This window comes from Felis catus, chromosome B3, assembly GCF_018350175.1.
Source record: "Felis catus isolate Fca126 chromosome B3, F.catus_Fca126_mat1.0, whole genome shotgun sequence".
NCBI lineage: Eukaryota > Metazoa > Chordata > Mammalia > Carnivora > Felidae > Felis > Felis catus.
Genome location: NC_058373.1, coordinates 132,206,736 through 132,232,791, shown reverse-complemented (window position 1 = coordinate 132,232,791; position 26,056 = coordinate 132,206,736). Strand labels below are relative to the sequence as shown.

Here is a 26,056-nt window from a genome sequence, read left to right as displayed (position 1 = left end):
CCAAATTATTGTACCATTTAAAATATCATCTATATCATGGCAACAATTTACTCCACTCTTTCCCAGCATTTTTTTTTTTCAAATTTCAGAAATGTGAAATTGAAAGTCCAAATTCTTTAACTTACTTTTTTGTGTTAGAAAGTGCATCTCTAGTGTCCTTGTTTACTGGCATTTTCTCTAATGTCAATTTTCTGTCACTGGATCATTTCCATTTCCACAAAAAATTTCCTAACAAATTTAGATAAGCTTTTTCCTATTTAACAAACACTAACATTTTTAAATCATGCTTATGTACATATTTCATCCTTCTGTTGTCCTTTTACATTGGTTTGGTTTTGTTTCTGTTCACTGTGCAGAGATATATATAAGTCAGTATATGAATATATACTGAGATATATATGAATCAGATATATATGAATCCATAAGTCTCTATTGTTTGCTAGTTTAAATTGTTTTTCATTCTTCACTAATCAAATGTCTAAAAGGAAGTCTTTAAACAAATTTTCTCAACAGTGTTGTTTAATGAAGCATAAGGATCTGTTTCCAAAAAAGTAAAAAATTGTGCTCAATGTTGCTTGTTTCTAGAGTATTGAGTCTTTCGCTGTTCTTAAGAATAAAAATACAGGGGCACTTGGGTGGCTCAGTCGGTTAAGCGTTCAACTTCTGCTCAGGTCATAATCTCCCAGCTCGTGGGTTCAAGCCCCACATCGGGCTCTGGGCTGACAGCCCAGAGCCTGGAGCCTGCTTCGGATTCTGAGTTTTCCTCTCTCTCTGCCCGTCCCTGGTTTGTGCTCTTTCTCTTTCTCAAAAACAAATATTTTTTTTTAATTTTTTAAAAAGAATAAAAATATAAAATTTATAAGTGGGGACTCCAGCTCTCAACAGTAGTTTGTATCACTTCCTTGCTACTGAGATCTATTTGAGAGTCATTTTTGCTGTGCTTTTTCTCTTAATTTATGGACTTCCTTCATTGAGCTAGGAGACACACACCCTCCTATTTGTTTGTTATATCAAGCTCTGGTCCTCAAGTCCTGTTCATGCTCCCAGCTCTATTATCCTACACTAGGAGGCCTAGCATTCCAGCCTTCGATTTTTAATTTTTTAAATGTTTATTTATTTTTGAGAGAGAGACACACACACAGCATGAGCAGGGGACAGACAGAGAGGAGGAGACACAGAATCCAAAGCAGGCTCCAGGCTCTGAGCTGTCAGCACAGAGCCCGACACGGGGCTCGGACTCACAAACCACGAGATCATGACCTGAGCCAATGTCAGATGCTTAACAGACTGAGCCACCCAGGTGCCCCCCCAGCCTTCTATTAATCATCGCCTTTCAAGCTATATTCTTCAGCAGTAGTTCCCAATCCTGGCTGCAAACTAGCATTGCCTGTGGAGCTTTTACAAACAACAGATTGACCAGACATACTCGTGGGGATTCTGATTCAGGAAGTCTAGCAGGGATCCAGAAATCCATGACATTAAAATTCACCAGGTAAGCAGTGCCTGGGTGGGTCAGCTGGTTAAGCGTCTGACTTCAGCTCAGGTGACGACCTTGTGGTCCATGAGTTTAAGTCCCGCATCAGGCTCTGTGCTGACTGCTCAGAGCCTAGAGCTTGCTTCTGATTCTGTGTCTCGGTTTCTCTTCTGCCCCTTCCCTACTCACACTCTGTCTCTCTCTCTCAAAAATAAACAAATGTTAAAAAAAGCTTTTTTAATAAATAAAATAAATAAAATTCACCAAGTGATTCAGAAACAGCTGGATTTAGGAACTACTTAAGAGGATTTGAGGGGCAGGAGCTAGGATTTGAGGGGGCAGGAGCTCAGAGGATTTGAGGGGCAGGAGCTCAGAGAGTGGAGGAGTAAGGAGGTGGCCCAGTGGGTCTGTTACTTCTGCTTGAACTCCTGCAGCCCTGCTTTTTGTCTGTTTTCTACAGCAGGGTCTGGATAAGATTTTGTTTGAAGAAAAAGGTTTGTGCTGTTTAAATAAAAAATTTGAAAGTCGCTGCTCTAAGATCAAATGTTTTTAATCAATGAATATGAAGAACTGTGAAAGCATTCTATAATACATCATACGTAAAGGTTAAAGTCTGTTAGAATCTTTAGAGTCTTTAAGATCCTTAGGATCTTTAGAAGAGAAGTTCAGTTAGTGCAGAGAATAAATCCTATTTTATTTCACTGTGGCTCCTATTCCTCAACGCCATTATATCAATGCCAAGATGTAGAATGACATCCTTGAGATAAATGTATTGATAAAGCCGTCATCCCTGTGATCTCCAAACAGCATACGATCTGTCTTTCTGAACCCATGGTCTACAACTCCTCCCCTCACAGACCTCACTACAGCCACCCTTGCCTCCTTCCTACTCCTCGAACAACCCACGCATGCTCCCACTCAGGGTTTTTGCGGTTATTCTCTCTGACTTACATATTCTTCCTACACAGAACTGCACGGTCTGCCCCCCGCTATCAGGTCTCCAATTAAGTGTCTTTTCAGAGTGGATTTCACTGACCACCTCCCACCCCATCCAAAATGGCATCTTCCCCCACGTCACTGTATTCGCTTCCCTGCTCTTTCACTTCTGTAGTACTTACTATCCCATGACATGTTACGTGTTTCTAAATGTGCTAATTATCTCTATTCCTTGCACAACCAGAATATAACCTCCAAAAGAGCAGAGATTTTTGTCTGCTTGCTTCACTCTGTAATCTCAGGGCTAGATCAGGGCCTGGCACACCATGGTGGCTCGGAAATTTGGGGATGAAAGAACAAAGGTCTCTTCAATAAATAAATCCTCCAAAAGTCAAGATACAGCTTTATGTTATGTAGCGATCGACTCATTTATGAATAGGAACGGTGTCTGGATGTTTCTTTATAATGACGGTATAACTCTATGATTTTACATGTCATACTGTGACTCTGACCAGCTTTACATGAAGTGAAAAAGGCGTGTACTGACTTATTTACAGAAATGTGCATGATTTCTGCTCCAACCTTAGCTTCCTCTCTTCCCTATGTGGCCACGTCCACTAGCACTCATCACAGACAACTTCTACATTCTGTGTATTGGGCCTAGGCTCTCACCTACGTTTAGTACCACATCTTCCAGTACATGCAAGTATCTGCACTTGGATAGCCTGTCATAGTTTCAAACTACAAATGCCTTCAAGTGAATTACCCAGCTTCCTTAGAAACTGACTTCCTTCCCTAATTATCCCATTTCTGTTAGTAAAACAATCATTCTTCTTGCAGCATCTTTAGGAGACAGATTTGACATGTTTCTTTCCTCTGTCCTCCACATCAAATCTATCATCAAGTTCTGCCACTGCTTTCTTTAAAAATGTCTCTCTGATGCTCCCACTTCTTAGTATATGGCCTATTTATTTCTCACCCCATATCTTGCTCGTGTTTTTAACCCTTTCTTTACATTTATTTCCCCTCCTTCCCAAAAATCTGACTTACTTTGTGGATCTTTACTAATATCACCCTTTTGAATTTTTTTTTCCCTTTGCTACCTGGTGACAGTTTCACAGCTTGGCAAGTACCTCTTTAATTGCCTCATTATGCCAATTTTATTTTCTCAGCTGGACTGCATGCCTGATAGAGTCAGGAAAAAATATATTTTTATTAGTTTTCCTAGTATATGGCATTGTGGTTGACACACAGAAAACACAACTGAGGAAAACGTTTTTATTTCCCTGAATATTTAACATATGCATATAAAGCTTTTTCCCTAAACTAATAAGAAAATGAGGGAAAGTACTATCATTAGACACTGCAGAATTAACTACGTGCAATTTGACAAAATTTGTGAAGTTACTGGTCATTTGCATATTAGCATGTAAAAAGTGAGGGGGTGCCTGGGTGCCTCATTCAGTTAAGTGTCTGACTTCAGCTTAGGTCATGATCTCATGGTTCATGAGCCCCACATTGGGCTCTGTGCTGACAGCTTGGACCATGGAGCCTGCTTCGGATTCTCTGTCTTCCTCTCTCTCAGCCCCTTCCCTGCTCATGCTCTGTCTCTCTTAAAATAAATAAACGTTAAAAAAAAAAAAAACTTTTTATAAATGAAGAAGTCCTATGCATATAACCTTAAAAGTCTGTTAAGAGACTACAAAGATGTTTAAGTATTATTGAAGCTGGGTGATGGGTGATACTGGCTCATTATATTATTCTCTGCACTTGTGTGTTTGAATTTTTCTATCATAAAATGTTAAAGGAGGGATAAGGGGCGTGCTACAAAAAAACAGAAATACACATATTAATAAACCTATAATTCACTATATGGACTACAGAAAAAAATGGATCAACAATGCTATTAGTATAAAAAATAAACTGTAGCAAAAGCACATTATACAATATTCTCAACTATCTATATCTTGCTTTTTAGTGGAAATCTACGTAGTCTATGGACCAGGCACAGTTCTTACCTCTTCTATATTTATACAACTTTTCCTATTGAAAATAACAGTGGATTTGAAAGTATTAGTAATGCTCCAATTTTTAATAATTCCGTCTGTTTATAAGGTCAGAAATAGAACATTTCAGAATTGAAATCCCCAAAGTCAGAAAAATTACAATAAAAGAAAAGAGCATGAATTCAAAACTTACAGTCTTAACATCATTTTCATGATGAAAGATATATTCAAACAAAGCCTATGAAGAAAAAAAAAAAGGCCAAAAATACATTAGATTTTATTTTACCAAAAGCACTCTATTGGTATATCTGATACGGATATACTCAGACCATTTTGACAGCAGCTGGGTTGAACCAAAATAACAGGTACACTAAACGTGCCTTCATAAGTAAAGGGTCTATCCATCATTTGTTATAATCAGCATTTTAAAATACAGTGACTTATACTTGATTCTTGTTTTTACAAACTGGAAAACTGAAATAACTGAACAAGGTTTTTCGTATTATATACACTATTTTACTACTAAGAGAGATGAAAAGACCCACTCTGAGATTATCCTAAAACAGATTCAGCCCATTTTTTTATACACTCTGCACATGTTATACAGTCATTATGATAATGATAATGACACTTTAGACATGGGAAAAATCCGGAAATTCCTTCTGAAACAAAGTAGATCTTAGGCGTAAAGTGGGATGTGTACATGACTCTAATGTGCAGCTAGGTCTGAGAACCATTATTTTAATACTTCTCCCAGCTCATCTGGATAAATAAGCATTGACCAAATTACCTCTTGGTGGTATCATGTTTGTCCATAAAACCATCAATGTACCCTTGCAAAGAGGTTAGCGTATCAAGGTTATTAACAAAGAAGACTTAAGAGGCAACCAAAGGAAGAAAAAAGAAATCAGGACAAGGCCCTTCTTTTAAAAACTATACCTGACCCTCCATTCGCTCGGTGATAAAGAAGAAAAGTTAAGAGTACAGCTTGTGCTCCCGTTGCTATGAAAGGAGTAGAGACTCAAGCAATCAATGCTAGAAATGAGTCTTGATGAGTAAAGGCAAATTGGAAACCAAAGACAGAAAAAAAAACCTGGCATTACTTCTATAAAAAAGCACAAAATCTGATTCAGTTTAAATCTAGTAACAGACCAGGTCTGTCCTGGAAGCATCATAGTTTGAGGGAGATGCCTCCATGGGCTACACTCCCTGAATAGAAAACAGCACTGGTACCAACCAGCCATCCAGCCACCTCAAATAAATGGCCGAAAAGGGCAGGGGAACTGGATACTCCATATGAGTTGCTGTTAATACTTCACTCTCGTGAAAGTAAGGGAAATACACATAGCTTTACAATTTTGCTAAATGAAGTTGACAGGATTGTTGTCAAATGAGAAATTAAAACATCACGGGCATTATTATAGGCTAATTCCCTATCAACTGACATTTCTTTTTCAGCTTTTAATTTCAAGTCTGTATGGCTCATGTCCATTCTTATATAACCTCGTGTTTGACATTTAGTAAACATGTTAAATGCCATTAGAATTCAGATTCAGAATGAGCTCAGCACTGATGCATAGAATTCACAGACATTACAGCTAAAAACTTGAGCTAGGGTTAGACCAGTTTCAGCAACAGCTAAGTGCTCATGTCTCTGAATTATTCCAAGCTCAACTTCAAGTTTATTTTTACACTAGAAAGGTCACGGGCCACACCTTTCCCTCTCAGTCTCTCTTTTTCTCACTCTCACACATACACACACTTACTTTCACTCTCCCTTTCTCCTTAACATAAAGGAGCATCTAATCTTTGAGTGGTTAGAATTAGTAAGGTAATTCTCAATGAGGATCACTCAAGCCAGACAATGGCTTATGGAGATGCTTGCCTAATTAGTAATTAAACGAACATATTTTTTTCATCTTCTTTTTGACAGTCATAAAATTCTACAAGGATAGAAAATTATTTTTCTGAGAATAGTCCAAGAGGGAAAAGGAAAACACACACACACACACACACACACACACACACACACACACACACAGATGACCTTCTAAATTTCATTCCATGAAGATGATGCTGCTTGTCTGCTTTGTTTGTTATCAATTACTATTTTTTGTTATAAGTGACTACAATTTCCTATGCAGTGGTATTGTATACTTTATTTCTGATTGACCTTCCTTAACTCAAAAGACTAAGAGAAATTTTACACAGTAATTAAACATTTCCATTTCAAGCAAGATATCGCCTTTCCTTCACAAAAGAAATTTTTTTTATTTCCTACAATGTTATCAGGATAACATATCTAACATTACTACTTCATAACATAAAATCATTTTAAGTACATACCTTTGCCAATTTAGGTTTCTGGGCATATTTTGTTAAATTCAGTCTAGATAAATTTATAAAAGGTCCATCAGGACTTGTAAGCATGGAAGCCTATGGGGAAAAATGACAGAACAAGAAATCTGAAACTCCCTCTGGAAATATAAATTGAGTGTAATGAGCATAAGTAAAAAGAACCACCTTCAAAAAATCTGCCATGTGACTTTCCACTATTAACAACAGCAAAAAAAAGATGTAACACCAAGCTACTCTGGTAATACAAAGATAGGGTAAAGCTGACAGAATTTACCGTTCCCAGCCTGACAAATCTTCCAGTTGTGCTGGTGACTGGGCGAGCTGTGTAGGCAGTTCTGGGTGTTCTGATGGCCTGTTCCATAGTGCCAGGCCTTCCGCTCTGTGTGCTGGGTCTAAGGAAACCTGTAATGGGCCTTCCAGTTTGAGTGATTGGCCTGTGAAGAGTGTACATTGTGAAAATTCCAAGAAGATCAATAAGGGAAGATTCTCATACAATCTGGTCAGTATTTAATGGCAGAAGGTATGAAATAGAAGTACATACCTGATGGCTGGACTAGGCCCTCCTGTCTGATTAGTTCCAGGCAGTTTTAAGGATGTTCCCGGGCCTACGACATGAGATGGAAAATTCAATTTATAGATTAGTTATTAATCTGTAAAAACTGTCAGCTGTTGTAATTTTCAGAAATGTGCCGGCCCGGTGAAAAAGACGTTAATGACAGGAAATATATTAGGGAAAGGTGTTTGAGACTGATATTTATTAAAAATCATGGTATTTTATGTTCTTACATTTAATCTTCACACTAAGTCTGTAAGGTAGGCTGTATTCACCCATTTAGCAAAAGCTTAGAGGGTTTAGTAAACAGGTCAACCTATTAATAGAGGTGGGTTTCAAACTCAAGGCTGGCAGACTCCAGAGCACCCAAAGACGGTTCTATGCTCATAGTGTATTTCTGATACAAACTTCTCCCAACAAAAGATCATGTACCCACAGTATATAGAATTTAGACATTTTAACTCCAAAAGAACAAAATGATGGGGGGGGGAAAGGAATTTTAGCATGAACTATATGTATTTTTTTTCCTCAATTTCCATTTGAAGCTTTAAAACAGTTATTATCTTGGGGCACCTGGGTGGCTCAATCAGTGAAGTGTCCGACTTCAGCTCAGGTCACGATCTCGCAGTTTGTAGGTTTGGGCCCCGAATCGGGCTGTGTGCTAACAGCTTAGAGCTTGGAACCTGCTTCAGACTCTGTCTCCCTCTCTCTCAGCCCCTCCCCTACTTGCATTTTGTCTCTCTCTCTCTCAAAAATGAACATTAAAAAATATTTTTAATTTATTATTTTTCAAAACATAAAAATGACTGACAACAGTTATAACTAATAAATACCAGCAAGACCACCATACATTACGGTAATCACTAAATACCATTTGCTCCAACACATCTGCAAGCGGGGGGCTGGGCCTCTGCGGCAATCCCAGTGGGCATTCACAGGCCAGTGTATTACCCCATCACCTCATATCATGCATTAGAGCAAATCACCTTCAATTATTACAGTGAAGTGATGTTGTCCAAAGATCCTTTTTTTTTTTTAATCCTTTTAGAAGACTTGAGTTGTTTGGATGCTTCCTGTGTTTCGACTCTCGGATAAACAATTTTCTGTTATATTAGATAAGCAGTTCAGCTAGAATCCGTTTTAAATATAAAATCTGTTTAAATGCATAACATAGCTTGTATTGAAAAATTGTTTTATACAGCAATCCCACATCTTAAGTTTAAGATAGTGTAATTGAATTGTGGAAGGAAAGTCTTTGTACTATATGACAGGATAGAGACCATTAACCTGAAGCAGTGTTTTTTTCATGTATGTAATGTCTTGTGTTTATTTTATACACATGTAGTATTCTTCCTCCTAATGGCATTTCATTTACTTAAGTGAAAAACCAATACTTACGTGGAACTTGAGCAATAGCATTTTCATCCAGCATCATTTCTGCAATTCCTTCCTGATCTACGTCAATTTCATCTACATATACCATTTCAGTGAGTGCCCGTGCCTTCAAAATCCAAGCTGCCTATAAACATGGATAAAATAAAGCACACATTAAGTAGTATTAGAAGTACTGCCTAGCCTATAGAAGATTTATTATCGTCTAAATTTTATTAGGCATGTTTACCGTTTAATACATTATGCTAATTTAAAGAGCTATTTCAAGAAACTAATACAAGGCAAGGTCATTACTAATCAAGAAATGCCTATTAGATCAATTACCTAGTAGTCTTCTAACATGCCTTTTTGTAGGTAAAAGAAGAACTTCAGAGAAAATTTTACTGGAATAATAATTCGAAAATCAATTAAGAAAGCTCTGACCACAGTGCTCTTTCTGCCTTCCTCCTTCAGGACCAAAGTCCCTCATGAAGACCTCCCTGATGGTTTAGTTCTAAACCTACTTTCCTCTTGTCTTTCTCACAGGGCATTCTCTTTACACTTCCATCAAATGTACTCACATATTCGAGAAACACTGTAATTATCAGGCATAGGTTAGCTCCCTTCCCCAAAACACAAGCCTTTTAACCTTGTTCAGTTCTGAATTTTCCATAACACCTATGGTTTTTGCACATAATAGGTATTCCAAAAATGTTGAATTGAACTAAGAGCAATTTCTCCCAATTCCCAAGAAGCTAATCAACACAGTCTTGGCTGCTTTGTGATCTAGCCAGTAGAAAACCTGCTAGAAAGTGGTGGGGGGGGAGGGGCGGGGAATGGAAAAGGTAATTAAGGAATCTGGAAAATATCAACTTCACTCTACCTTGAGAAATTAGATGTCACGGTGTGCACCGTTAAATATCTTGCTCAACATTTAAAACAGCTTTATCAGAAATGTTTACCTTTCTGCTTCACTACAGAACAGAAGCAGAGAACAAGAAAGCTTGGTGTCCTTGAGCAGCAGCACAGACCTGATACTCTATAGTGCAGAGGAAGCAGCAGCAAGGGAAGTTTGGCGGGAGGCAGGGTAGGGCTCACCATACTAGGGAACCGGCTGTGAAGCCGGCTGAAGGAGGAACAGACAGAGAGGAACAGACGAGAGCTACAGAGTTCCAAAAAGTCCTCGCGTAAAGAACCCAGGATGCATTCAATCAGTCGGTCCATACCTTTGGAGCACTTCCTAGTTACATAGCATTGGGCTAGGTTCTGAAGAGGAAGCATGAGAAGATTAAAACTTGGATCCTAATTTCCCTGAACACATCACCTACTGAATTAATTGACAAGGCAAAGCAGGGCATGATAGGTGGCAGGTGTGTGGTATAGACAATAGTTTTATAGGAATTAAAAAGTAGAGATCCTTTTGTGGGCTAAAATAACTGGAATGCATGCATTAGACAAAAGTTCTTAAGGAAAAGGAAAATTCTTCATGCTTTCACTTTAATGGGAATAAAAAAGGCTGCCTTCATAGCCGTAGGTTCCTAAAATGAAATTATATTTGGTTAGATGATTGGGTTTTTTAGCTTCTACTTTCCTGGGTGAGATTTACTGGATTCAGATAACTTAAAATGTTTCAACTGTGTGGATTTAACACAATTGAATAAGCAGAATATGGAATCAAAGAATTCATTTGTTAAATAAATAGATAGATAGATAGATAGATAGATAGATAGATAGATAGATAAATTCCAGTTGTAACTGCATCTAACTGTAAGAGACACTAACGTGTGGAAACAATTGGAGGTTTTCATTCATCAAAGATCAGGAAGGTCGGCAGATCTTTATAACTCTGCTCAGGGGTCAGGGAAGTCATCTCTGGCTTCAACTCATGGTTTAATTTAACTTCAAAGATGGAAATAAGTAATCCTGATTTATCTTGAGTCTCCACAGCTCATACTGCCCTGCAAGGATCTGACAGCTTTCATTTCTCAAAAGGGCATTCCTTGCTCAGCATGCTGGTGGACAGGAAGGATTGCAGCATTTTCTTGGAAACAGTAAAGCAGGATATGGGCGCCACAGGTTCACTCCCATATTACTAGGGAGCACCTATGGCATGCCAGGTCCTGGGGACAGAGAGAAGTAAGCCACGGCTCAACTAGCTTACACAAATTTCGGTGTTGTAGGGAAAGCGCAGTGATAAAAGTCTGGAGCATGCTACGGGAGTACAGAGAGAGGCACCCAGCTGCCTGGGAGTAGAGGAAGGGTAGGAGAAAAGAGTTTGCTAGTGGCAAAGACGGGAAAGCATGTATTAGGCAAAGAGAACGGGACAAGGGCAGGCTAGCTTGAGGGCTCAAGGCATGCTTGGTAACTCCAAAACAGTTGAGTACGGTTGAAGAATCAGGTTCAGCTGAGGCAGCAGTCAGAGAAGAAGCTAGAGAAAAAAGGCAAAGGGCAGTTGAGGGACCCTGTATGCTCCAGTGAGGTGTAGGGACTTATCCTGATGATGAGCTAATGAAACTTTAAAACTCCAACTTGGAATCCTAGTTAAATCGACCTTCTAAAAGTCAACTTTTTATTATTATCGTATCACCTATATGGCTGGGTATTAATTATCCCTGCACATATCTTTTTAATAATTAGCATGTACATACCGTTATCTCATAGTTAACTCCATCATTCTTCCTGACATCCAGCCTCCTACTAAGCTCTCAGATATTACGGAGGTGCAAATTTTTTTAATATTAGGCTAAGTAAAAGAAAGTAAATCTACTTTTCCCTCACCACCAAATGAATAAATGCTTCAGAAGCCAAATAGGAACATCTTTTTTAAAAGGTTATTCTATAAGATTTCACTTTTTCAAAAAGGTAAATGGATCTATATTTCAGTTTCTAAAATTTAATTCTTCAGAAGTAGAAATCGTGGTGGGAATCTTTTATATTTAAAGATCTATAATAAAATCTACTTAAACTATTATTTAATTTTAAATTTCATCATTTTTTGAGAATACTAATCTTCCTGACTTTCCTCTTGTCCTAACACAAATGACCTTGAAAATCACATATCGCTGCTTGCTTAAACATCAGATTGTATTCAAAGAACTGCTCTTGGCAATGTGAGCAATTCTTGAGATTTTAATGAAAACAGCAGATGGGGCTTTGGCTTTAAAAAAATTTTTTTTTAATTTTATTTTGGAAACAAGCCAAGTATGTTTTACAGCCCTAAAATCCTGTTTAAGTTTTTCAAAAAGTTCAAAACTAATCAGTGATTACATTAAAATGCATAACAAAGCACAACGGGATGATCCCAAACTGGTCCTTGAATCTAAATAAAAAATACAAATTGGTTTTATTAAATATGTTTAAGTTGTTACTACATGACAGGGTCATGCAGTTTATGTAAATATATTTGAATGCCTATATATTGGAAAGTACTGTGAAATCAACAAAAATCACAGAAGTGCAGGAACTTTTTTAAAGAGAAAAGCATGTGAGTCATTTATATCGTTCTTTATCTGTAAAACATAATCCCATCTCGTTCACCTACTGAGGTAGTCTACAGAACATTATTCTTGAGGCAATGATGGAAAGGAAAGGAAAATAATGCCTTACTTGTACTACCTTTGGTGAGGTTGATTCAATTTTAGTTACGAAAATAAACATACGAAAAGTGAAAAAGTCTACTGACTGAGCAAAACATGTTGAAATTGTCTCATTCCTTTTAATACAGAATTGGAGGCCAAGAGTTTAAGACATAAAAGAAACAATTTTGCTAGATTATTAGTAGAATAAAGCTACCAAGGAACAGTCTGTCTAACCTGAGCGAGCCATCATAAGAATCGGTATAACATCTGACACTCTGCCTACTCTACAAAAATGAAAACTTAGCACAAAATATTGAATTGTTATTGTAAAGCCTCATTTATTTTGAAGTTGTGCAAAAGAGGAAGGCAAAATGTATGAATAATGAGTTCAAAAGAATCCCATCAGCCTTGTTCCCTTTTTATTCTTTTAGATCACTATCCAGATAGTGATAGATAATGAAGTCTACAGTAACAGAACAAGAAAGTAATACTAAATACAGGTCCTTCATGAAGTCCCTGCATGGTTTGAAACTTTCAAATGCCATTTACAGTTTTAAAACCATAACAACAATGTCAATTATTGACATTTTAATTTAATTTTAACAAAACCAGGGCACCTGGGTGGCTTAGTTGGTTAAGCATTCGACTTCAGCTCAGGTCATGATCTCACAGTTTGTGAGTTCGAGTCCCGCATCGGGCTCTGTGCTGACAGCTTGGAGCCTGGAGCCTGTTTCAGCTTCTGTGTCTCCCTCTCTCTGCGCCTCCCCTGCCTTCACTCACACTCTCTCTCTCTCTCTCTCTCTCTCAAAAATAAATAAACGTTAATTTTAACAAAACCTTCCAAAATCACTGAAAAGAAAAGGCACATTACTTACTGTATTTATAATTTAGGTCCTTCTCAAACGAATTGTGCATATATTACGCAAAAAAAAGTTTAGTGCCACCTATCAATTTGGAAATCAAAATTACGAACACTGCAGACAAATTCCTTTAAAATCCTTTTCAAGAACAGAGTGCTTCATTTTAACCTATTTACGGTGCTTGCTTGATAATACTACACAGGCCTCCATCACAGTACTTTGTATTCTGCTCTCTTGGAAAAGATTGAATGATTACTCATAGGAACCACATATGAGGTTCAAATTGTTTATTTACTGAAAACCACTGTTAGCATTCTCTCTCATGTGGCAGGGCCAACACCTGGCAATATTTAGGGTGATTTATAGCACTCTCATCCGTTCTTATTCCCAGACTTACTGGAAACTCCCTTGTGTTAAAAGCTTCACTGGCCCGCATGTCCCCCTAACCACACTTCCTCTCCTTGGGCTGTCTCCAGACTCATTCACTGCATCTTCTCCAGTTAGCAGGTCTCTCTGGCCACCTCCCATCTCTAACCAAGATAGTTTGGTAGACAAGGCTATCTGGCCAGTGTCTCCTCCTGTCTTCTTCACGGTGGCAGGCACCTCGCTCTAAAATCAAGCCCTTCCCAGGCAGGGTGAGCCTACTCTTTACTCAAGATATACCATCGTCCATCACAATCTTTTCAGACATTTGGGGCTCTGCTGACTTCTTGGCCCCATTCCTAAGCTCCTGGTTTCCCTTGCTTCCTTCTCTATTTTTCTCATCTTTCTGGTCAACATTGGTCATTTCAAGTCTTAAGACTACAAGACTACTCACCCATAGACACAAAAATATTGGAAATAGAATACTCTACATAAAAAAAAATACTCTACAAAAAAAATGTTGGAAATAGAATACTCTACAGAATGGTAGAGAAGGCTGATTTTATAAAAGCATTAATAGATATGCAGCAGGTCTTCTAATCTATAGGAACGAGTAAGCAATAGGAATTATTGTATTCTCTAAACTAACAGTTACAGCTAACCCTTTACCTGAGTCACTGGCAATTCAGGATCCGGTTCCTGGAAAGCATTAAGAAGGTAGTAAACATTTTTAGGAAATACAGTTTCTAAAATAAAAAGTTTTAGTGATGAATTAAGTATTTGTAGACGGACTCAAACTCATTGAATAAAAATCCGAATATCAACTTTAATCTTTCTCCACAAGTACTCAAGAGTTCTGCATATACTAATACTAATATTGGTATTAGTGTGTAACTAATATACACTGAAGAGTGCTGAATTTGCTATGATCAGAAAATTCTAATTACTCGAACCTCATTTAAAGCACAGAGAAGTTATCTTAACTACTTGTTTAATGAAGACACAAAATCTCAGAAATTAAAAACAATTTTACAGCTATACCAAGGAAACACTTCCTTATATTCATGGTGGTTAAAGCATTCAGACTTTAATCACTTGGGGAGGAGGAAGAAAATCCACAACATACTATAAATCTTTCTACTCCACATAAATGGGATTAGCAGCTGAAGATATAAAAAAGTAATTCCAGGGGCGCCTGGGTGGCGCAGTCGGTTAAGTGTCCGACTTCAGCCAGGTCACGATCTCGCGGTCCGTGGGTTCGAGCCCCGCGTCGGGCTCTGGGCTGATGGCTCAGAGCCTGGAGCCTGTTTCCGATTCTGTGTCCCCCTCTCTCTCTGCCCCTCCCCCGTTCATGCTCTGTCTCTCTCTGTCCCAAAAATAAATAAACGTTGAAAAAAAAAAATTAAAAAAAAAAAATAAAAAAGTAATTCCAACTGTAATGTGTTCCAAGAAATGTGTATGAATAGACTATGTCATATATATTAGTGTCGGGTGCTAACAAACTCAGGGTTTTTTCCTGTCCAAATTAAATAGAAATCCACTGGGGAAAAGTCAGACTTGTAACAAATTTATTTACGAAATAATCTATACTTCTATATCTACAGTTAGCAATCTGTGCTGAACACTTAACTGGCAGCATATTTTATTAGGGAAACTACTAAGAAAAAAGGGAAAGGGGGGAAAAAAAATCCTTCCTAGCCTTGCTTTCTACAGCTCTAAAACCCAAGGAGAATACTCAAAATATTTTTTAAAGAATATATTATGTGTGCAAGCAATGTTGAAGCCATCTGGTCACCATGCAAGGATAAGCAATTTCTATAGCACGATACACGGTAGGAACATGAGAAGCAAAGATGAAGCTAGGCTACAAAAGCAAAGGCCCTGGAGGGTGGGATTTAGAGAATATTCGGCAAGCAGCTGAACCGAACACAAAACAGCAACTAAGAATACATGGCAGTTGGAGGTTTTCAATTCCAGCGTGCATCAGGAAGATCTGGAAAAGCACAGATTGCCTAGAACCCACAGTCCATAATTAAAGAAACACACCGACACAGGCAATGAGATGACAGAGGAGTAACCCTTTCTATTCCTTCTTCTGTTTATTTGTATACATGTCTGTATGACCCATTATCTCACTTGAGTCTCATAACAACCACCGGAGGGAGGCAGGTGTTATCCATTTGACAGATAAGGAAACAAATTCAGAGATGTCATGTAATTTGCTCAAGGTCACACAAAGAAGCCAGGCTCTTCCTTGCCAGTGCATCTAGGAGATTAAAAAATGAGTTCAAGATAATAAGGCAGGATTGAAGCGTCAAGTGTAGGAGAGATGGAAGATAAGTTCCACACAGGGAAAAAAAAAGTTTACCCATGGTGACTGCAGACAATACTTGAAAAGGAAAACAAAACACACAAGGGCTGGAAGCCTCTAATAGGAAGGAAAAGCTAGAGGCCTGTCATTCTGCCAAGGACAGGAAGATGCTTCCCAAAGTCAAATGGCAGCTCAGCCTCAGTGTTCTGATCACTGATGAAGGCCTTCGTGCTCTATCTGGTTCTTCTGCCCCACAGGAACACATCTGTGATTTGCCACACCACACAGGTGAGGTGAGAAGGTCAGAGAAGATGGGCAAGTATAAAGACAGGTGAGGTTGTGCAGATGGAAGATGGAGACAAGGCCCAAACAGGAAGTGAGGCCGAGATCACGATCACGTTAGTTCCACAAGCTTCCCCGGACATTCCTGCACCCTGCTAGGCGCTGAAAACATTCTGTGGGGAATGCACATAATTAAATAAATGCCAATACAATGTATGAAATGCTATATTCAACTTATAGACCAGTTATAGACGACTTAGATGGAGAGGAGAAAAACAATAAGGGAGATAAGAAGGGTGTCAGAGAAAAAGAAAGATATTATTCCAGAAATTACTGAGTGCCAGTGATCTATATTCATCATCATTTTTTTTTAATGTTTATTTAGAGAGAGCTTGAGCAGGGGAGGAGTAGAAAGAGAGGGAGAGAGAGAATCCCAAGCAGGCTCTGCACTGTCAGCACAGACCCTGACGCAGGGCTTGAACTGGCAAACAGAGAGATCATGACCTGAGCTGAAATCGAGAGTCGGATGCTTAATCGACTGAGCCACCCAGACGCCCCTGTTCAGCATCATTTTATCAATTTCACTGAACACTTTCCTCACAGACACTTTCCAGATTACCAACAATCTTTTCAGAAAAAGATCAATGCCAGAATCCTACATGTAAATATCTCTAGCTATACAGAGACAATAGCAGCTAACATTTTTGATCACTTACCGTACATTAATGAGCTTAACCCTCACAACAACCCTTTGAGGTAGGTGTATTATCATCCCCATTTTACAGAGGAGAAAACTCTGAAGTCAAAGTGTACAGGCAGTATTTGAACCCAGACACTCTGCATCGAGAGCCCGCACTTTGCTGAGTATGTGAGATCATAGCAAGGCATGAAAACAGACTGCTGTAGGGTGTGCCAGACCAAGGCTGCATATGACTGGCCTGGAGATCCATCAGGAGTAGCAGGATTAAGAAGGAAGGGTTGGGATGTTTTAATTTAGAGATAGGGCAAAACTTTTTTTTTTTTTTTTTTTTTTTTTTTTTTAAAGCACTGAGACTTTCACCTTTGGGTCTCTCAACTATAGTCTGTTATTTAAATTAATCCAACCAAATAGGGAACGGCAAGTTAGGTTCATTTGGTCTAGCAAATCATTTCCATGGGTATCGACAGAGTTGAGTACAAAGTAGTTGGGTACAAAATACCCTGGAGTCAGAAGGGCTGGGCTTGATCCTCAGGGAGCCACTTAGCTACGTGACCTTGAATGAGTCACACGACCTCTATAACCTAGTGTTCCTCTCGAATTGGAGCAAATAGTGTCTACTTCATAGCATAGTTTTAAAAATAAACCTTGCGGGGGGGGGGGGCGCCTGGGTGGCTCAGTCAGTTAAGTGTCTGACTTCGGCTCAGGTCATGATCTCATGGCTCATGAGTTTGAGCCCTGCGTCGGGTTCTGTGCTGACAGCTAGGAGCCTGGAGCCTGCTTTGGATTCTGTGTGTGTATGTCTCTCTCTCCTTCTCTTTCTCTGCCCCTCCCCCACTAGTGCTCTGTCTCTCTCTCTCAAAAATAAATAAACTTTAAAAAAAAATAAATAAAATAAATAAACCTTGTATTTTTAAGAATATTTCATAGTTTTGAGGCCTTCCCCATATGCTATCATAATTAGTGAAGTGTAAGGTGGTAGCACTTTCAATAAGAAATATCAGTTGCACAATTTCTTTATAAAACCATTTCTATAATGACCAGAAAAGCCCCACACTCTCTATTACTTCCCTTTCCCAAACCCAGAACTAACTCCCACTTGTGTCTCATCAAATTAAAACTACCTTTTGACTCTCCTTCAAAGCAAGTGAGTAAGGGGACAGAGTGGAGTGACACAGCCTGGAACCAACAAATGCTCATTAGCATCAACTTCAATTCACATCAGTTTACTTCCTCCCTTCCTCCCCAGGGTAAGGCTTACTCTTAGGTCGTTGCTATTACTTCAGGGTATCAAATCTCTAGATAATTCTGAATGCGACTTCTTAATTGCCACTATTACTTACTCTGGCTCGTGAGTCTGACCCAGCTTGGCCCTGAAACTTCTGAGACATTATTCAGAAGTTAGCAGTCACACGAAGGAAAACAATGAAAGAGAACACAGAAATTGATGAATATCAGAAGGTTTAGGGAGAATCCAAGGACCAACCGAGCAGCCAAGTAGGAATGTCATCTGTGTAATTCAGCAGGAATACAAATTCATAAAATGAACTCCATATAGAATCAAAAGATTAAGTCTGGCTTAGTCTCCATGGCCCCAAAGAGGAACTAAATTAGATAGTCACACAGAAAGATTTGTTTGTTTGTTTTGCTTAGAGCACCAGATCATTGTCTCAATCAACTAATAACACAGAGCTCACTAGGGACCCCTGGTTCCATGTCTTTCCCTTAAGCCAGTGGCTTTCAGCCTTTTCTCCATCTTCAAACCATTTACAATAATAACCCCTTCCTCTCTGTAACATATCTCATTATAAGTAGAGACTGGGGAGGAGAATGTGAATTCTTTCTGTTCTGATATATAGCCCCCGCTCCCACTCCCAGAATCACTGATTTTCATAACTTGAAAATCTATCAGAAATCTACTCCATTAATAAAAGCATATTGTCTTAAAAACCTCACTGCCTGAAAAACCTGCACGTTTTATGAACTGTTTAATTATAATGGAGCTAAAACAAAATTGGGGCTGGTTTTAAAGCCATGTATCTGACATATGGAACACAAGGAACAGTAATCAGATTAAGCAACTAATCGGGATGATGGACATGAGCTGTAAAAGCAAGCATTCCCTCTAGGTCACATTGCCGTGTGGAAGACCATTTTGCCTTTCTCCCTTTTATATCTTACAACTTATAAGCACTTTTTCAATCGTGATTTAAAGAACACTTTGAAAAAAGACAATGTCTCTCGATGAACTTCTTGTTCGTGCTGTATTTTATCAAACAGGGAAGCTACAATAAATTAACCAGTTATCTTTCTTTCTCTATATTCTCAAGAGATCAGAATCTTAAATGTCCTTCATGGTTAGACACCCTGCCCTTTTAAGTCTCACTATTCTGAATCTGGGAAAAACAGTTTACAATCCATCTTCTTCAAGAACCTTTCCACATTACCAAATACCATATTATTACAGTCAACAACCTATCCTTGAGTCTCTTTGTGTCCAAATAAAAATGTATGACTCTAAAGAAACATGCTATTTCATTGTATATCATACCTCTCTGGCCAACCTGACTACCCTGACTTTGGCAAGAATCAAAGTTAAATAAAATCCAGATGTCCTAATGGAAAGTACAAAGCACAACCTAAGTATTTTTGATGATACTATACCAAAATTGTATCTCGTACAGGAGAAATAAATGTAGAAGACATAGTCTCAGAGGTGGACTTATCCCAAAAGGTTGATATATCAGAACCAAAAGAGGTTTTTTGGGAAGCTCTGTGGACCAACTTAAAGAAAGATTAACAAGTAACAAATCACTTTAGAGAGGCTCTCCTCACCTGGCACAAAAATAAGCAAAACCAAAAGTGGAAAACAACATCCAAAACAAAAGCTATCTGGGGCATCTGGGTGGCTCAGTAGGTCAAGCTTCTGACTTAGGCTCCGGCCACGATCTAGCCGTTAGTGAGTCAAGCCCCGCGTCCGGCTCTGTGCTGACAGCTCAGAGCCTGGAGCCTGCTTCGGATTCTGTGTCTCCCTCTCTCTCTGCCCCTCCCCCACTCACACTCAGTGTCTCTCTCTCAAAAATAAATAAACGTTAAAAAAAATTTTTTTAGGCTATTTTTGTTTTGGGGCAGGAAAAAATAAAAGCAAAAATGAATCCATTTGGCCCTCAGAAAAAAATATTTTAATTTCCTTGGTCTTCCATGTGTCCAGGAACTGCTCCAGAGTCATTCATTTGTACTAAAATCAGTTTGGTGGCACAGGAATGGTAATTGGAAGTTGTGGGGGAAAAGTACTCTAAAATGTTGAAGCCTCAAAAAATTCATAAAGGTTAAAAGAGGATGTGAAGATAAACCATCTGACTGCAGAGCTGAGGACCATCTGCTTCTGCTCTGATCACATTTCTGTTAGCTTTTCATAGATTGGTAGTCTCTCCATCAATTACCTTCCTCCACTGAAACAAAGACAGCATCACAAGAAATCCCAATAACAAAATTACTATCAGAAATGCCCTCCTGGGGGCGCCTGGGTGGCCCAGTGGTTTGGGCTTGATTTTGGCTCAGGTCATGATCTTACGGTTCATGGGATCAAGCCCCAAGTTGGGCTCTGTGCTGACAGTGCAGAGCCTGCTTGGGATTCTCTCTCTCCCTCCCTCTCAGCCCCTCCCCTGCTCTCGCTCTCCCTCTCAAAATAAATCAACTTTAAAAAATAAAGGGAAGGGGCACCTGGGTGGCTTAATTGGTTAAGCATCCAACTTCGGCTCAGGTCATGGTCTCACGGTTTGTGGGTTCGAGCCCCGTGTCGGGCTCTGCGCTGACAGCTCAGAGCCTGGAGCCTGCTTCAGATTCTGTGTCTCCCTCTCTCTGACTCTCCCCTGCTCATGCTCTGTCTCTCTCTCTCTCTCAAGAAAAAATAAATATTTTTTAAAAAATTAAAAAAATAAAGGGAAGAATATTTCATTGTTCATTTTTAACATCTAACAGATAAAGAATAAATATGAAGAAATACATTTTTCTCATATCTCTTCCCAATTTGTTAAAATCAATTAAAAGCTTTTAATTCTGAAAGAATTCAATGTATATATTTCTGATAAACTGCATAAAGAAATCTCAGTGGGAAAAAGGAAAAAAGAAAGGAAGGAAGGAAGGAAGGAAGGAAGGAAGGAAGGAAGGAAGGAAGGAAGGAAGACTCTCCTGGAGGAATCCAGGAAGAATTTCCTTAATTGATTAAAAAAAAAAAAAAAAAAAAAAAGGGGGCGCCTGGGTGGCGCAGTCAGTTAAGCGTCTGACTTCAGCCAGGTCACGATCTTGCGGTCCGTGAGTTCGAGCCCCGCGTCAGGCTCTGGGCTGATGGCTCAGAGCCTGGAGCCTGTTTCTGATTCTGTGTCTCCCTCTCTCTCTGCTCCTCCCCCGTTCATGCTCTGTCTCTCTCTGTCCCAAAAATAAATAAACGTTGAAAAAAAAAAAAAAAACAAAAAAAACAGGCCCTCAAATCAAGAAATGAATTAAGAATGTCCATAATGCAATTACATTTATTTGAAAAGGTAAATATATGTTTAGGAACCTATGGGGCTGAGAATTAAGGATGGGAGTGGAGGGACACAAAGGTCAACTCTCATGTAGTGTTGGTAGGAATGTAAGTTGGTGCAGCCACTGTGGAAAACAGCATAGAGGTTCCTCAAAAAATTAAAAATAGAAATACCATATGATCCAGTAATTCCACTACCAGGTCTTTACCCAGAGAAAATGAAAATACTAATTTGAAAAGACAGATGCACTGCTGTATTTACTGCAGCATTATTTACAATACCCATGATATGGAAGCAACCATATAGATAGATGAATGGAAAAGGAAGATATGGTACATATGTACAATGGATTATTATGCAGCCATAAAAATTAGATCTTGCCATTTGCAACAACATGGATGGATCTTAGAGGGTATTATGCTAAGTGAAATAAGTCAGACAGAAAAAGATAAATACTATATGATTTCAGTTATATGTGGAATCTAAAAGACAAAACAAAAAGCAGAAACGGACCCAAATATAGAGAATAAACTGATGGTTGCCAGAGGGGAGGGTTGGAGAGGGATGGGCAAAATGGGCAAAGGGGAGCCAGAGATACAGGCTTCCAGTTATGAAATGAATAAGTCATGGGAATAAAAGGTACAGCATAGGGTTTATGATCAGTGATATTGTAATAGCATGGTATGGTGACGGATGGCAGCTACACTTGGGGTGACCACAGCATAGTATAGAGAAGTTGAATCACTATGTTGTACACCTGAAACTAAGGTAACATGGTGTCAACTATATTCAAATTTTAAAAATTAAAAATTACCTAACTAAAAAGGAAAAGCACACAGTGAAAAAACAGTGTTTAAAGGCTGGGTCAAAAAATAACTAACACATAAGTGAACCCTACAAACTTTTCAGCAGCCCTATCCAGCTATCAAAAGCCCGGTTTGGTGGGGTGCCTGGGGGGCTCAGTTGGTTAAAAGCTTCGGACTCTTGATTTCGGCTTGGGTCATGATCTCACGGTTCATGAGTTAGTGGAGCCTGCTTGGGATTCTCTTCGTCTCTCTGCCTCTTCCCTGCTCATGCTCTCTCTCAAGATAAATAAAACTTAAAAATTTTAAAGCCCAGTTTGATAAGGTAATATCAAGTTAAACTTCTATTCCCAATGAAATACTGCTCATTGTTCTGCCAATATATATATAGTTCCTACTTAAATAAACTACCTCAGCAAAACAAATAAAAAGGATTAGAAAGGAAAGGAGTATCATAAATTTCTTCTAGATCTGGTACTCATTCTCCTAAGCCTACTCTGATATTTACATCAAACCCATTAACAACCCCTGCTCATAACAAGAAAATAGTAATAAAGCATAACATTTTTTAATGTTTATGGCAGTAGACATTAATTATGTATCACATTACGGACAATTATTTCAAATCCACAGCAAATAGGACAATAGAATGGCCAGGACCTAACAAAATTGACTGCCCTAATGATCTTAACCATGTCAAATGGTTAACCAATGACAACAGCAGTATTTCCCAATATAAACCTGTGTCTTTTTTTCTTCATTATCATTATCAAAATCACGCTTCTACCAAACATGCCTTGTAATAAGTCTTTAATCTTTCAAGAGGGCCAATAAGGCCTAATGACAGCTGTACAAGAAACCAAGTAAAAAGACACAAGCCCTTACCTTATTTAGCTGCTAATTCAGGAGACTGCAAAGCCCTAAATCTGTTTATCTTACTCTTCCTAGATAAAAAGGAGCAAGGTCCCTCTATGGCCCCATCGTCACCATTAATGAAAACACTTCTGCTTTGACCATGCACTTTCCAAAATGGCATATCTCCAAAATAACAAGGGAGAAATCTATCTCTCTGTCTCCCCCATCCGCCCCCACCCCCAAGGCACCAGGGATCAAGTAAGTTTCAGAATACTGTCTTTATCAAAATTAGATAGGTCACCTTCCTTCAGGACTTTCTAAAGCCTTTAATCCACAAGCCTTTAATTCTTTACCATTTAGCTAAAATCTTGAAAAAGGCACAGTAGATGGGAAAATGTACTGGGAAAAGTTGAGAAACACACAGCTTTGAAATATTAGGCTACATCGGGGCCAAAGAGGGAGCACAGTATGGACAAAGCAAATGGATTTATCAGCTTTGTAACTTTGGACAAATTACTTAACCCTGTGCCCCAGTGCACTTAATCTGTAAAACGGGTGAAACAGTACCAATTTCCTAAGAGGGATGAGGATTAAATGAGATGACTTCTAAAACCCTCCAAACCAAGCCTGACATAGAGTAAATACTCAATAAATGTTAGCTACTATTTTTGTTACCTATTTTGCAAGATTATTCTAAGCATAGAAACACCCATAATTTACACAACTTAGTAAGCAGTAAGCATTCAACAAAGGTCATTTGGTTGAACACACATAAAATCCTGCTCACAGTGCCTAGCACAAACTAAATCTGAATTCACAGGCACAGTACCGTACTGAATGTGCTATGATTATATGTTATTAAGAGTATAGGATCTTAACCATTAATAAAAACACTGCTCCTTTGCTTATAACATTTCACTATGAGACTACATCTCCCTAGTGCGGTAACAATGAAGATATGCAACCCTTGCCCACTGCCAAAAGAGTAACAGAGGTCAAATAAGTTTCAGAACTATTGTATTGCCAAAATTACATTTCTTTTCTTCAGAACCCAGAGGCTTTAGTATGAATCTTGAATCTTCAACTAGGAAATGTAATGTTCCCAGATGAATTCACTAAGCAGCTCTTGGGCAACAGCTCTGTGGAACACAGAATGGAAACTACCCTAAATTAATGGAAAAACAGAAACAGCATGTAAAGCTGTTGCAAACCATTGTGCCTAGAGCAGTGCCCGGTACATCATAGGGTTTTAACAAACTTGTTGTACAAACGAAAAGGGGTCAATGTATTCTAACAGTTCCCAGACATAGTTGATTGTGGAATCTGGAACTTTGTTTTTTGTTTGTTTGCTTGTTTTGTTTTGTTTTGAGTACCACCTGTGGGACTAACTGTGCCAAGAAACACGCTTGGAAAAATGCTTCCTTGTGGAAACACAGTCCTATTAATGAACACGAACTAACCCAAAAGAATCGAGCTTAGCATTCTCACTAACATGGATTGTTACAGGAGAGATGTTCTACCTATCTGAAAGTCTGTATGTTCACCTCAACAGGTTATCTGTCATCCACTTGCTCACATGCAACAAGGCAGAGCCTAATAACAGTATTCACACATAGGCCTCCACTTATGTAACTCCCCTCAATTCTCCTTTTTTTTTTTTCCCTAATATCTCCAAGGCAACACTACTAAAGGAAAAGCTGGGAAACCAGCTTTTACTAGAAGCACTGACAAACTGCCACAGCTCTGCTCCTCTTCTCCCTTTTTCTCCAGGAACTACCTGCCACCGGTGTTGTTCCTCTCACACACAGTACATGGCCATCCTCACTCTCTTGATTTAATCTCTCACTTCGTTTAAGAGAACAAAAGTAAACTAGCACTGTAGTTTATTTAAGGTCTTTTAATCAATGCCATCATTCCTTCTTGCAGGGAAACTCTTTTCCCATCCCTCCCTCCTAATAGTAAACGTATCTCTTCCCCTCCTAGATTCTCATTTCTCTAACTTTGCATTACCTGCCTCAAATTGCACTCATGTCCGAGAATCAAAGCCTCCTTCACTCCTGGGCAACAATCTTCACATGAAGTGGGAGGATCACAACGTTTGATCCAAATAACAACAACAAAACAACAATAACAACAAAACAATAATAAGGCAACTATTTCAACAAGAGAAGTTACAGATCGTTATACATAATTGTTTTAGAAATTAATAACGCACACGCAGAGAACTTAAGAGCCCATCCATATGAAAGTATAAACGAATCATCAAAGTTCTGCACCAAAGTGAAATTCGGGACTTTTAAGTGTTCCTTTAAGGGACGCGTAAAGGAAAGGGGCTGCTGAAGTTTGAGGAGGGGGCGGTTCTGGCACAGCACTCGGGGGTTCCGTGGGGACGCGGGGACGCCGCCGGCGGGGAGGTGCCGGTCACGGCTCTAGGGGATCTCGCGCCAGATGCCTGTGCTGACCACACGATCAACTTCGTCCCGGGCCTTTCACCCCGGAGCCCCCACGGGGCGGCCCCGGGACCCCCCAGGGCCCTCTGCCTCTCGCCGGGATCCACAGGGCTGACGGGGTCCGGCCGGTACCTGGTCATAAGGGGATTTCTCCAGCATCTGCGTGCACAGATCGGCGCAGAGCTGGAACTTCCTGCGCCTAAAATAGCTCCAGGCCAGGAGCAGCGGCTCCATCTCCGAGCCCATGGCGGCCGAGGGCGGCCCGCGAAGGACCGGGGCCCGGGCCTGGGAGGGCGGGGTCGAGGAGCAAGAGGCGTCCAGCTCTGCCCGGCAACGCGCGGAGGCAGGGGCCTAGCCTGAGAGGTGTCCGCATCGCGCCTGAGAACAGGAAAAAGAAAACCCACCACGAGTCGAACTCAGCTACGAGGCTTGTCAAACCTTGGCTGCAGAAAGTGTGTACTTTTAAAAGACATATTTCTTTTCATTAACCTCGAGAAGAAGGCACCATGGCTAAATTAAGAGGTAGTGACTTAGACACCTCCGACTGGGGTCCTCCACTCTCCCAAAGGAGGACCGGTTGCCTAGCAGCGAAACGCTCTGCTTCCTCTGCCAGTCTGAGAAAAATCCCAGGTG

At 39.5% G+C, this 26,056-nt stretch overlaps 1 protein-coding gene across 6 annotated transcripts in view; it reads right to left on the bottom strand.

Moving 5' to 3' along the window:
• Positions 1-25,731, bottom strand: part of TTC8 (tetratricopeptide repeat domain 8) — a 59,123-nt gene extending 33,392 nt beyond the window's left edge. Inside the window, exons 1-7 of one of the 6 annotated variants that reach the window (XM_011283436.4) lie at positions 25,556-25,731; positions 14,169-14,198; positions 8,726-8,846; positions 7,316-7,379; positions 7,049-7,208; positions 6,763-6,852; positions 4,610-4,654 (exon numbers count right to left, since the gene is read on the bottom strand). In XM_011283436.4, coding sequence (XP_011281738.1) covers positions 4,610-4,654; positions 6,763-6,852; positions 7,049-7,208; positions 7,316-7,379; positions 8,726-8,846; positions 14,169-14,198; positions 25,556-25,669 — 624 coding nt within the window. In that variant the 5' untranslated portion in view covers positions 25,670-25,731. Of the gene's footprint in view, positions 1-4,609; positions 4,655-6,762; positions 6,853-7,048; positions 7,209-7,315; positions 7,380-8,725; positions 8,847-14,168; positions 14,199-24,983; positions 25,043-25,555 lie in introns of all 6 variants that reach the window. The other 5 variants (XM_011283430.4, XM_011283434.3, XM_011283432.4 and 2 more) reach the window with 5 other exon arrangements.
• Positions 25,732-26,056: the final 325 nt, after the last annotated feature.